The 14,004-nt window shown below is 36.3% G+C and overlaps 1 protein-coding gene across 7 annotated transcripts in view; it reads right to left on the bottom strand.

The window, feature by feature from the left end:
- Positions 1–352: 352 nt before the first annotated feature.
- The window catches only part of dx (deltex E3 ubiquitin ligase), a 207,043-nt gene continuing 193,391 nt past the window's right edge, over positions 353–14,004 (bottom strand). For 6 of the 7 annotated variants that reach the window (XM_070088246.1, XM_070088245.1, XM_070088250.1 and 3 more), the window contains one exon: positions 353–12,034. In XM_070088246.1, coding sequence (XP_069944347.1) covers positions 11,816–12,034 — 219 coding nt within the window. In that variant the 3' untranslated portion in view covers positions 353–11,815. The remainder of the gene's footprint in view (positions 12,035–14,004) is intronic. The other variant, XR_011392378.1, reaches the window with a different exon arrangement.

Below are 14,004 nucleotides of genomic sequence, written 5' to 3'. Positions count from 1 at the left end.
GGGAGAATGCCAGTGTGTTATAAACAAAGCTTAATTATCTTGAAAGGTGTAGAATAGTAGGGCATATGGTTAAAGTATATAAAAGGATGATAGATGCAAATGGGGTACAGAAAATAACTAAACAAGATACAGCTTTCATCAATGAATGAAACTTGGACAAATTCCAATATAGAAAAATACACAGTATAGCAGTTAATTAACAATCAAATTTAGATAAGTAGAACAAACCACTAAGAAACATGACTAAAGCAAATAGTTTTGGTGATTTTTGAGACACTAGATAGATAGTGTGAATGCTCATAGTGGCAGTTTTACTTCGTTATAGTAAGCCAATGATAGAAAAATGCATATACCAACACACATACTTTTAATCTATATTGTTTTCTTTGCAAAAAAGGCACAGGTTTACATTTATAGGACAGCTTCATATTTTTTACATGCTTATTTGAACCTAGAACAAAACATTCCCCTAAAGCATTTATTTCAACTGAATAGAAAAAATTTAACCTAAAGTTAAAAACAAAGTAAAAAATAATTGTTCCTCAGAGCAATATCAAAGTAACTTAATACTGCTAGTAATACCTTGACAAAATGTACAATGTCCAGAGTATTTCAATAAAATATAATTATTGGTGGACATTATAATTAAAGATGAACTAATAACTTAAGCCCTTTTAAAAAAGCTGTTAATATATTTAAATTATTTTTATACTTTCGATGTACGTACTTTACTATAATACCCATTTACAAAGCAAATCTTAACAGCATTTTAGTATATCATATGTGGTAATAAATGTAAAAGATTTATTTCATACATTTTAATCTGTGGCTTTACACAGATTGGCCATGTTTAATTTTTAATCTCTAGACAATCTTTCTAAGGAATACAGTGGACCCCCGCTTTACGATCAGCTCCCAATGTGACCAATTATGTAAGTGTATTTATGTAAGTGCGTTTGTACGTGTATGTTTGGGGGCCTGAAATGGACTAATCTAATTCACAATATTCCTTATGGGAACAAATTCGTTCAGTAATGGCACCTGAACATACTTCTGGAATGAAATAATATCGTAAGGTGGGGGTCCACTGTATTTGGAATAAGATTAACAGAATAAATAATAAAAAGTAAAGGTGAGGGAGGTTGGGATTTATTCATAACCTGCAACTTTTTGATATATCAATATATAGTATTCAGGGATTAAATATATATGGCACTGCTATGCTTATTATAATTTAGTATGTGCAGTGCAATTTGAAGACTGCATGGCACAGCAAATGTAATCTTCATACAAATAAGAACATATGTGAAATACTTACTAATCACTGATATAAAATATGTACAATGTATATATTTTTTTTTAACAAGTGTATATGTATCTTTTAAAAATGAATAACTTTTCTACAATGAGCAACTTTAAATTTAAGCACTGGGTATATATAAGCAAACATGTCAGTTATACTGTGTATGCATGCAGAAAATCTCAGACATACAAGTACAGTATATATACTGATAAACATCTTATTAGAAGGGTAAATGAGGTTCAAAAAATTATTTCAGACATAAAAATAAGATCTATGAGTAAACCAAATACTGTGGTTTTAAGATAACTATTCAAATTCAGCAAAAGACTCCTTCCAGTCTGCAAAGGTGTACTTTAAAATACACAAAAAGCTAACAATGAAGATAAAAGAAAGACCTGACTTTTATTCAAACCAGGTATAACCAATCCATAATACATTTTGAATATCTCGCAATTATTATGGTCTACTCATAAAGTGCTAAACCTATGAGGATCATGCAAGACAAGGAACAGGCAGTGATCAAGTTTGATCTGAGCACGGGTGGGGAGTATAAATTCCTTGAACTAAGAGTCCCTCAATAGTATCGAGGCACCCCCTTGGAAAGTGCATTATCCACAGACTTGATATTTCAAACAGCTGTTTACCTAGTGATGGATCCAGGTATCACCACCCAAATAAATAGTCTCTGACTAGGCCTCCTCTTAAATAGTTGCTGTCATGTAAATGCTCTACTAAACCAATATTTTAGAAGCAAACTCAAATACATAATATTAAGAGTACTGTACTTGATTGTCTCTCTGAGCTTTAGTGTTTTGGGAATTTTGGCTGCTGTCAATTACCATCCTGATTTTGAGAACCAATGGCTTTCATACTTGTGACACTACTGGTATTACTACAATACCCATTCAGCAGCAAGTAAATCACCAAATGCCAAACAGATGGTCTACATAATACAATACAGTGGACCCCGGTTAACGATATTTTTTAATTCCAGAAGTATGTTCAGGTGCCAGTACTGACCGAATTTGTTCCCATAAGGAATATTGTGAAGTAGATTAGTCCATTTCAGACCCCCAAACATACACGTACAAACGCACTTACATAATTGGTCGCATTGGGAGGTGATCGTTAAGCGGGGGTCCACTGTATTTTATTTACATTATTGTGTTTAGCCTATTACAATTTTAGTTACTTGTTAATGGCAAACCATTTTATTTTATCTATGGTAGGTACAGCAGAAATTAATACACATGGTATGTGTGCCACAGGACTACACGTGATGTGAAGTTGTATTATTCCTAAGGCCTAAAATATAACTTTTCATAATACAAATGTGAAAAGTCTTTTACAAAATCATCACAATTCATGATCAAAATAAGGAATGAACAACCTTATCATTTATGAAACATTAGTGACTGAAAAGTAACTTATGCAGTGCACAGCTTATAAAATGAGCAAAGCCAATATATGATGGAACAGTGGTACCTAGAGTTTCGAACAGCTCCCAACTCGAAGAATTATGTAAGTGCATTTTTGTAAGTGCTTTTGTAAGTATATTTTTTGGGGTCTGAAATGGACTAATCTAATTTACATTATTCCTTATGGGAACAAATTCGTTTGGTACTGGCACTCGAACAGCCTTCTGGAATGAATTAAGTTCGTAACTCAAGGTACCACTGTATTTGACATCAAAAGTCAGTGGTATCCTGATTTTTTTTTTTACATAAGATATTAGAGACAGCAACTGTTCTACCCAAGTGCTTTAGGTTATGCATCCAAATGAATACACTTTACATGCCCAAACTTTTTTCATGTACAAAATTAAATACATATAATAGGAATTATGACAATGGATGTAATTCTTATGCTTCTAAGTTTATTTACAAATATTGGGTATAAATAACACTATGTATATTAGATTCAATACCAAGCTATTTAACCCAATAATTTATATAGTACTGCAAAGACAATATGAAAATGGGCAATATGTTAACTTTAAATATTTACTAGATGGTTAGAAAAAATCATAGCTAATACTGTATTGATAAGAGTTCACATATGAATTCTACAACTATCAGCACCAATCAACGTTGTACTTACTTTCTATATTCTAAATTATCATATTATAAATGGTATACAATACCAACAAGTTGATGAGTAAGATGCATACTTTAAATTACAATATTTTTAATCACAGACTGTAAATACTCAATCCACCATATTTACCATTATCGGTAGTCCCCCTCCTGCTTCAGAGATGCACTCCATAAAAGTCTATCTTTAAGACAATTTACTTTGAGAGAGAGAGAGAGAGAGAGAGAGAGAGAGAGAGAGAGAGAGAGAGAGAGAGAGAGAGAGAGAGAGAGAGAGAGAGAGAGAGAGAGAGAGAGAGAGAGAAAAGAGAGAAAAGAGAGAAAAGAGAGAAAAGAGAGAAAAGAGAGAAGAGAAGAGAGAGAGGAGAGAAAAGAGAAGAGAGAGAGGAGAGAAAAGAGAGGAGAGAGAGGGAAGAGAGAGAGAGAAGAGAGAGAGAGAAGAGAGAGAGAGAAGAGAGAGAGAGAAGAGAGAGAGAGAAGAGAGAGAGAAAAGAGAGAGAGAAAAGAGAGAAGAGAGAGAGAAGAGAGAGAAAAGAGAGAGAAAAGAGAGAGAAAAGAGAGAGAAAAGAGAGAGAAAAGAGAGAGAAAAGAGAGAGAAAAGAGAGAGAAAAGAGAGAGAAAAGAGAGAGAAAAGAGAGAAAAGAGAGAGAAAAGAGAGAGAAAAGAGAGAGAAAAGAGAGAGAAAAGAGAGAGAAAAGAGAGAGAAGAGAGAGAAAAGAGAGAGAAAAGAGAGAGAAAAGAGAGAGAAAAGAGAGAGAGAAAAGAGAGAGAAAAGAGATGAGAAAGTGCAGATACACAGTACTGTATATGAAACAGGCAGGTATCCAAAAATCTCGATTTATATCAGGCTATCCAAAGTGGGCTAACTAACCTAATTACTGGTCCCTTTACTTCTGTCCATGTTACTATTTAAAGAAAAAAAAGGGTTAAGAAGTTTACCAAGCTGTACTCAAAAATGTGCATTGACATTAAATAGCAAAGGTGGAATTAGTTTCGACACATACTGTTTTAACTACCACTACTCCAGTACTGTGCCCTGGTAGAGAATGAGTAGGGAAGGGTAAATGGAGAGAAGAGAGGGGCAAGATAAAAGGAGAAAAAAAGAGACAGTATATGGAAAAGACACATAATAAAATACCATATAAAAAATATCTGTTAAGGACTAGGTATTTTCTTTACTGTCTAGACAGGTGTATAGCAGAAAGTTCTCTATCCACCCTCCATCCACAGAGCCATCTTCATATTATCCAATTATTTCATATTTGTAAAGTGCTTACCTAGCTGGTTCTTAAAGCATTAATTTTTTTTGCACTTCAGAGGGCAGTCTCTTACAGTTTTCTTTAAATGAAAATACATTTACCTACATTCATGTTACATATTTTGCCTCCACTTAGGTAGTAGGTTGGTGGACAGCAACTGCCTGGGGAGGTACTACTGTCCTGCCAAGTTGAGTGTAAAATGAAAGCCTGTAATTGTTTTACACGATGGTAGGATTGCTGGTGTCTTTTTTTCTGTCTCATAAACATGCAAGATTTCAGGTACATCTTGCTACTTCTACTTACACTTAGGTCACACTACATTTGGGATGTATCGGATGTGAAAATTTAGATGTGGTGGATGAGGATGTGTATTCGGATGTCTTACTTATTTTGCGGATGCAGATGCAAATGCAGATATCTGCTTTTAGTACAATTCAGATGCAGATGCAGATTGCGGATATCACATCTTGACATCCTCCTGGATTTAGATGCAGATGCAGATTTTGCAGGATAGTCATAGAACACCATTTTTTTTTTTTTACCATATGACAAATACTCTTGTTGAGTGAGGGACTGAACACATCGATTCCAGGCTGACGGACTGATTACCTGAGACTCCTCTCCTTATGCCTTCCTGCTTTGTATTGGACCAATGAAGCCACTGTGTGGCAATGCATTTCTTCAATAAAGATTCCCATATGTTGCATAAGTGCCTCAATTCTTCAAGCTGTCAGTTTCCAAACCATTTATCACATGCTTATTTGTATTTAACACCATTTCAGCAATTTCACCATCACTCAAGGAATGCACAACAGGTGGAATTATGTAGAGATGACCGATGCTCCACACAAAAGAAAGAAGGAACACTGCAGCAAGCCTACTGGCCCATGCAAGGCAAGTCCAATTCTCCCACCTTGGGTAATTTCAAATTTAGGTTGGATAAATACACGAGTGAGAGGGGTTGGATCTGAGTGGGACTTGCATGTGAGTAAATAGAATTATCAAAGCTTATTATGATTGAGGCTAGAACCTTAGGTAGCTGTAAAGAGAGATTGGACAAATATATGAGTGGGAGGGGATGAGTTTGATTGGTGTTGTGGGTGCAGGAGTGAATTCTTGAGTAGCTTTGGGTAGTGGTGGTGGTTTTGATAAGGACCTACTTTGTATGGGCCAGTAGGCCTTCTGCAGTGTTGCTCTATTCTTATTGCTTGGGTAGCGTTTATTCTGTTAGTGGAAATAAATGGTTTAAAATACCAACACAATGGAAATATAAACACATATGCAGTACAATGTGATCTTTTATTGACAACATTTCGCCCACACAGTGGGCTTTTTCAAGTCATAAACAGATCTACCTGGGTGGAAGGTATGCAAGTACAGTGGACCCCCGCTTTATGATCAGCTCCCAATGTTACCAATTATGTAAGTGTATTTATGTAAGTGCATTTGTACGTGTATGTTTGGGGGTCTGAAATGGACTAATCTAATTCACAATATTCCTTTTGGGAACAAATTCGTTCAGTAATGGCACCTGAACATACTTCTGGAATGAAATAATATCGTAAGGCAGGGGTCCACTGTATTTATAGTCAGGTTCAGAATGCTGGGTCAGGTGGAGAATGCTACATCTGATGATCTACCGAGTGGGGTTATAGAGTCTAAAATCTTGGGTAGCTTGGAAGGGAGATTGGATAAGTTTGTAAGCAGACCTTCTGCAGTGTTCCTCCATTCCTATGTTTTTATGTGGGATAGCGATGAAGAAGTTTCTTGGCAAGTGGTTCAGCTATGTTATAGAAGCCATTGTTCTGGTTGAAGTTGTCGGATATAGAGATAAGCGATGATTCCAGGATTCTTCGGTACTGAGTGTTGTCTTCTCTGGCGATAAGTCTCGAGTTTCTGTAGTTTATTAAAAGGTTGTGTGAATTACGTTGTTGTACACAGGCATTTCTTGTATCGTCAGACCTGCTTGCGTATTGGTGTTCTGAAATATGTGTTTGGAGGTCTCTTGATGTTTCGCCCACATATAATTTGCTGCAGTCATTACAAGGGATTATGTGGATGCTGACGTAAGAAATTGTGCGGATGTTCTGCGGATACATCCGCATACATCCTTACACTACACATACATGTACAAGCATATATATACACACCCCTCTGGGTTTTCTTCTATTTTCTTACTAGTTCTCATTCTTGTTTATTTTCTCTCATCTCCATGGGTAAGTGGAACAGAATTCTTCCTCCATAAGCTATGCGTGTTGTAAGAGGCGACTAAAATGCCAGGAGCAAGGGGCTAGTAACCCCTTCTCCTGTTTAAATTACTAAATATAAAAAGAGAAACTTTCGTTTTTCTTTTTGGGCCACCCTGCCTCAGTGGGATACGGCCAGTTTGTTGAAAGAAAGAAGAAACATGCAAGATTTCAGGTACGTCTTGCTACTTCTACTTACACTTAGGTCACACCACACATACATGTACAAGCATATATATAAACACTACACTGAGTTTTCTTCTGTTTTCTTACTAGCTCTTGTTCCTGTTTATTTTCTCTTATCTCCATGGGGAAGTGGAAGAGTAATAAAATTCTTCCTCCTTAAACCATGCGTGTAGTAAGAGGCGTCTAAAATGTTGGGAGCAAGGGGCTAGTAACCCCTTCTCCTGTATACATTACTGAAGTTTTTTGGGGGGCCATCCTGCTTCAGTGGGATACAACTGATTTGTTGGAAGAAGTAGTTTACTAAATATACTAGGTAAGTGTATGGTAGGGTTATTATTGAAAGAATTAGAGGTAAGACAGAGAGCAGGATTGCAGATGAGCAAGGAGGCTTTAGAATGGGTAGGGGGATGTGTAGATCAAGTGTTTACATTGAAGCATATATGTGAACAGTATTTAGATAAATGTAGGGAAGTTTTCATTGCATTATGGATTTAGAAAAAGCATATGATAAGAGTGGCTAGGGAAGCAATGTGGCAGATGTTGCAAGTGTATGGAATAGGTAGTAAGTTACTAAATGCTGTAAAGAATTTATATGATGATAGTGAGCCTCAGGTTAGGGTGCATAGGAGAGAGGGAGATTACTTCCCAGTAAAAGTAGGTCTTATACAGGGATGTGTAATGTCACCATGGTTAACATATTTACAGATGTGGTTGTAAAAGAAGTAAATGCTAGGGTGTTGGGGAGAGGGGTGGGATTACATTATGGGGAATCAAATACAAAATGGGAGTTGACACAGTTATTTTTGCTGATGATACTGTGCTTTTCGGTGATTCTAAAGAAAAGTTGCAAAGGTTAGTGGATGAGTTTAGGAGGGTGTGTAAAGGTAGAAAGTTGAAATTGAACATAGATAAGAGTAAGGTCATGAGAGTATCAAACGATTTAGATAAAGAAAAATTGAATATCACATTGGAGGGAGTGAGTATGGAAGAAGTGAATGTTTTCAGATATTTTGGAGTTGGCTTGTCAGTGGATGGGTTTATGAAGGATGAGGTTAACCATAGAATTGATGAAGGAAAAAGGTGAGTGATGCATTGAGGTATCTGTGGAGACTAAAAACGTTATCCATGGAGGCAGAGAAGAGAATGTACGAAAGTATAGTGGTACCAACACTTTTACATGGCTACCTTTGATATACCTTTGAAGAGTTTTGAGAGTTTCACTACTCTGTTATGGCAGTGTGCAGATTTGGGACCAAGCCCTTGAGTACTTTCCAGGTATGGGTTGTAAATGCTGCAGTGAGGAGGCAGCAGAGATGTTGTGTCTAAGGGCAATGTGTGGTGTAACTATTATGCAGAAAATTCATAGTGTGGAAATTAGGAGGTGTGGAGTTACCAGAAGTATTAGTCAAAGGGCTGAAGAGGCATTGTTGAGGTGGTCTGGTCATTTAGAGAGAATGGAGCAAAGTAGAATGACTTGGAGAGCATATAAATCTGTAGAGGAAGGAAGGTAGGGTAGGGGTCATCCTCGAAATGGTTGGAAGGAGGGGGTAAAGGAGGTTTTGTGGGTGAGGGGTTTGGACTTCCAGAAAGCGTGTGCGAGTGTGTTAGATAGGAGTGAATGGAGATGAATGATTTTTGGTACCTGACAAGCTGTTGGAGTGTAAGCAGGATAATATTTTGTCAAGGGATTCAGGGAAACCAGTTAGCTGAACTTGAGTTCTAGAAATGAGAAGTATAATGCCTGAACTTTAAAGAAGGGTTTTGGGATACTGGCAGTTTGGAGGGACGTCTAAGCTGTCATATCTGAACACCTTCGCAAAGACAGTGATTATGAGTGATGAGGAAAGTGTTGAATGATGATGAAAACTTTTTTTTTTTTTTTTGGGTCACCCTGCCTTGGTGGGAAACAGCCGACATGTTTAAAAAAAAAAAAGGTCATAGAAAGGGTATCAAAAATACTTTCATGCTCAGTTTAAGGGTTATCATATCAAATGAGAAACAAGTATATTTAAAGTTTGTATATAAACATTCACCAACCAATCATTTTAAGAAAGAGTTGGATTTCAATCATTTACACAGTCAGCAAGTCACAGTTGGGGATAAATTTGTCAGTGGATTCATCACATACATTTTCCCCAGATGTTCTCGGCCTGCAAATTTCTTGATTTATTTACATAAGGTTAAGATAGATTGTTATTATATAATAAAAAGTAAGTAATTATAACATACACAACAGCAATAAATGAAATAAAAGGCAATAAAAAGTTTTAAAGTGTGAACAGAAAATGGGGACCATTGATTAATACTCATGAAACAGTCACCCATATGACTGTCTCAGCAAAAGTGAAATGCTTATGGTTATTAACCCTTTCAGGGTCCGTCCCGTAGATCTACGGCTTTACGGTGAGTGTCCAAACCGTAGATCTACGCCATGAGCTCAGCTCACTCTGATAAACTGTGAGTGGTACATTTGGGCCTAGATATGAGAGAATACATCTATGTGGTATGTGTGCACCACATAAAACAGATCCTGCAGCACACTGTGTATAATGAGAGAAAAAAACTGAAATCATGATTTTTCGATTAAAACAGCAACTTTGCAGTGTTTTTTCGTATGTTTTTTATAGCTGTATTTGAGATTTCTTGGTCTCATTTGATAGAATGGAAGACATATTACAGAAATAGAGATGATTTTGATTGGTTTTAGCACTGGAAATGGCTTGAAACTGAGCTCAAAGTAGCGGAAATGTTAAATTTTTGCCGATATTCAAGAGTAAACAAACGACCTCACACGTCTAATACACGTCAGCTGGTGGGTCTAATGTACATTCACAAATATGGTGATGATATTTATACAATTATTACAGTATTGCATAACAGTAAATCTTCTATTTTTTGGTGTGAATAAAAATTCATTATGTGAATAAAAAATCAAAATGGAATTTATTTGTAAAGCCTCAAAACATAACTAATGAACAGAGGAAATGTTAGTTTAGTGCCAGGAATGCCTACATTGTTTATTCTGGACCCTATTTTGAAATTGGAATATTTTGAACTTTGTGTTAAATTGGCCAAATTAACAATTTCCGATCACTTTATTTTGTAGATGAAACAGTTGACTTGGCGATTTCTTGTGCTCAATCGATAGAATAGAAGTAATACTAGTGAAATAGCTAAGAATTTGGTTGATTGGAATAATGTAATTGGCCTAAAATGGGAGTCAAAGTCGGCAAAATCGCCGATTCGTAAATATCGCTGACACATCAAAATTCGCGAGAGCATAATTTCGTCAATTTTCCACCAAATTTCGTACTTTTTGTTTTATTACCTTCACAAAAAGATTCTCTACGATTTCATAAGAAAAAATAACAAATTTTTTTTTTGAAAATTCTTGGACACTGGTGCGTGACTCCAGATTTGGGCCTTGGACCCTGAAAGGGTTAATATAAAGGGCTAATATTTGTATGGCATCAGATTCAATGGTTATGTTTTTAAAAGAGTTTATTGTATTTATTATTAAAGTACATTATTATAAAAATAAATATAAAGTATCACAAATCAATTCAATATTTTACAGCCTTTTTAACCCTTTGACTGTCGCAACCCCCAATCCTGAGGTGTCTCCTGGTGTCTCAAAATTTAAAAAAAAAAAATTATTTTTTCTTATGAAATGATAGAGAATCTTTTCCCGATTGTAATGACACCAAAAAAACGAAATTTGATGGAAAACTGACGGAATTATGCTCTCGCGAAGTTAGCGACCTCAGCGATGTTTACAAATCGGCGATTTCGCCAACTTTGAGCCCTATTTTCAGCTAATTCCATTGTTCCAGTCGCCCAAACTCATAGCTATTTCTTTAGAACTTCATTTTTTCTATCAACTGAGCACAAGAAACTGCCCATTTACCGATTTCAACTACCTAATAATGTGGTCAGAAATTTGGAATTTGGCCAATTTCACGAAAACTAAAAAATATGACAATTTCAAAATAAGGTCCAGAATGAACAATGCAGACATTCCTGGCTCTAAAATAACATTTTCTTTGTTCATCAGTCACATCTCCAGTCCCCTCTGATATTATTCTTGCTTTCTATTTTGAATTTTTATTCAAACAAAAAATAGAAGACTTACTATTATGCGGACTACTGCAATACTGTAATAATTGTATAAATAACATCAACCCATTCGTGACTGCATATTAGAATGGCTAATTGGGCATTTATTGGAAAATGGCATCATTTGTTTACTTTTGAACACTGGCAAAAATCAAACATTTCCTCTACTTTGAGCTCCATTTCTAGGTTCTTTTTATAGTAAAATCAATCAAAATCACCTCTATTTCTATAAAATGTTTTCCATTCTATCAAATGAGACCAAGAAAGTGAGAATACAACCATAAATACTATACGAAAATAGACCACAAAGTTGGCATTTTAATAAAAAAAAAACGGTCGGAGTTTTTTTTTTCTCATTATGCACTGCGTGCTCCAGGATTTTTTTTATGTGGTGCACACTGACCACACAGACCCATTCTCTCACATGTGGGCCTATCAGCTTTCTCCTGCTTGATTTGAAGCCGCTAGAATTTATGAGTATATATACGTCAAACACGGTACCTTGTAAGACGTACATATACGGCCGTGACAGTCAAAGGGTTAAGGGAAAGAGCTGCACACAAGAACTGCTAAAAACTAACAGATGATACTGCATCTGACAAACTATAATGTCTACACTAATGTAGTTTCAGTAACTCCATGCCGTGCCAATTCCTTTAGTGTGTTATCAAGATAGCTTGGATCAGGGTATCCATGTCCATTGAAATTAGTCCACTCAGTTTTATGGTGAATTTCATTCCAGGTAACTGCATCCTGAATCCCTGTTGTAACAGAAGTACCAATGGTAAACACCAGACGTCGACGCCAAGCTTCTTTCAACATTTTCAATACCTGAAACATGGTATTAAATACATTAAGAAACACATTACAGTTTTATGACACTCAATAATAATAATAATAATAATAATAATAATAATAATAATAATAATAATAATAATAATAATAATAATAAACCCTTCTGTATATATTACTGAATTTAGAAAAAGAAACTTTCGTTTTTCTTTTTAGGTCACCCTGCCTTGGTGGGATATGGCTGGTTTGATGAAAAAACTAATTACAAGGCAATGTGGGATGGCTAATAATTCAGAGCTGAGGAAGGGTTGATGAGGTGGTTAGGGCATGTAGCAACAATGGACAGGGATAGGCTGATGAAGAGGGTGTATAATCTGGGGGTGGAAGGAAAATGGGGAAGGGGTGATGCATCCCAAGAATGTTTGGAGGGAGGGGGTACAAGAGGCTTTGAGTTATAGAAACTTAGGCATCAGCAGGCGATGCAATTGATGTTCTCACTGCATACAATGACCTCTCAGAGACATGCAGGCCTATCATCAGAACTTTTGCACTTATAGAGAACTTGTCATAAGGAAGCAGCATCAGTATGCAAAACAAATGAAGTAGGATTCACTCTTTAAACCTGTTCCTCAGTCTAAGTCTCCCAAACCATCTACTAGTAGGCCTGAGCCATCTACATCTCCTCAGCCAACTATATTTGCTGAACTATCTACAAGTGAATGCAAAAATTATAGGGAAATAAGTCTGCTGAGCTTCCATGGGGAAGTGGAACAGAATTCTTCCTCCGTAAGCCATGCATGCTGTAAGAGACAACTAAAATGCCGGGAGCAAGGGGCTAGTAACCCTTTCTCCTGTATACATTACTAAAGTTAAAAAGAGAAACTTTTGTTTTTCTTTTTGGGCCACCCTGCCTTGGTGGGATACAGCCAGTTTGTTGAAAGAAAGAAGTCTAATGAGTATACCTAGTAAAGTGTATGGTAGAGTTATTATTGAAAGAATTACAGTAAGACGGAGAGTAGGATAGCAGATGAACAAGGAGGCTTTAGGAAAGGTAAGGGGTATGTAGACCAAGTGATTACAGTGAAACATATGAACAGTATTTAGATAAGGGTAAAGAGGTTATTGTGGCATTTATGGATTTGGAAAAGGCATATGACAGGGTAGATAGGGAAGCAATGTGGCAGATGTTGCAAATAGGAGGTAGGTTACCGAAAGCTGTGAAGAGCTTTTACGAGGAAAGTGAGGCTCAAGTTAAAGTGTGTAGGAGAGAGGGAGATTATTTCCCAGTAAAAGTAGACCTTAGACAAAGATATGTAATGTCACCATTGTTGTTCAATATATTTATAGAATGGGTTGTAAGAGAATTGAATGCTCGGGTGTTGGCAAGAGGTGTGGGGTTAACCCTTTCAGGGTCGAGAGGCCCTCTCCTAAACTCGTTCTCAGGGTAAAAAACAAAAAAAAATCTTATGAAATGATAGAGAATCTTTTCCTGATCATAATGACACCAAAAGTATGAAATTTGATCTTGCGAATTTAGTGGTCTCGACGATGTTTATGAATCGGTGATTTCGTCCACTTTGAGCCCTATTTTCGGCCAATTCCAGTGTACTAGTCGGCAAAAATCGTATCTATTTTGCTAGAACTCCATTTTGTCTATCGGATGAGTACAAGAAACCACCCATTTACCGATTTCAACTATCCAATAAAGTGAAATTGGCATCTTCTGAAATTTATGTGAAATTGGCAAAACTGCCAATTTCACATAAATTTCAGAAGATGCCAATTTCCAATAGGGTCCAGAATAAACAAGAAAGACATTCCTGGGACTAAAATAACATTTCCTCTGTTCATTAGTCACATCCCCAGGTCCCTCTTACATTTCTTTTGCTCTCCACTTTGAATTTTTATTCTCACAAAAATAAAAGACTTACTGTTATGCAGGCTACTGCATTAGTGCAGAAATGGTATAAATAATATCAGCGCACTTGTGAAAGAATATTAGACTCACC

The sequence above is a fragment of the Cherax quadricarinatus genome, chromosome 24 (assembly GCF_038502225.1).
Source record: "Cherax quadricarinatus isolate ZL_2023a chromosome 24, ASM3850222v1, whole genome shotgun sequence".
Lineage (NCBI taxonomy): Eukaryota > Metazoa > Arthropoda > Malacostraca > Decapoda > Parastacidae > Cherax > Cherax quadricarinatus.
The sequence above is the reverse complement of the archived record's forward strand: the minus strand, read 5'-3'. Positions and strand labels throughout refer to the sequence as shown.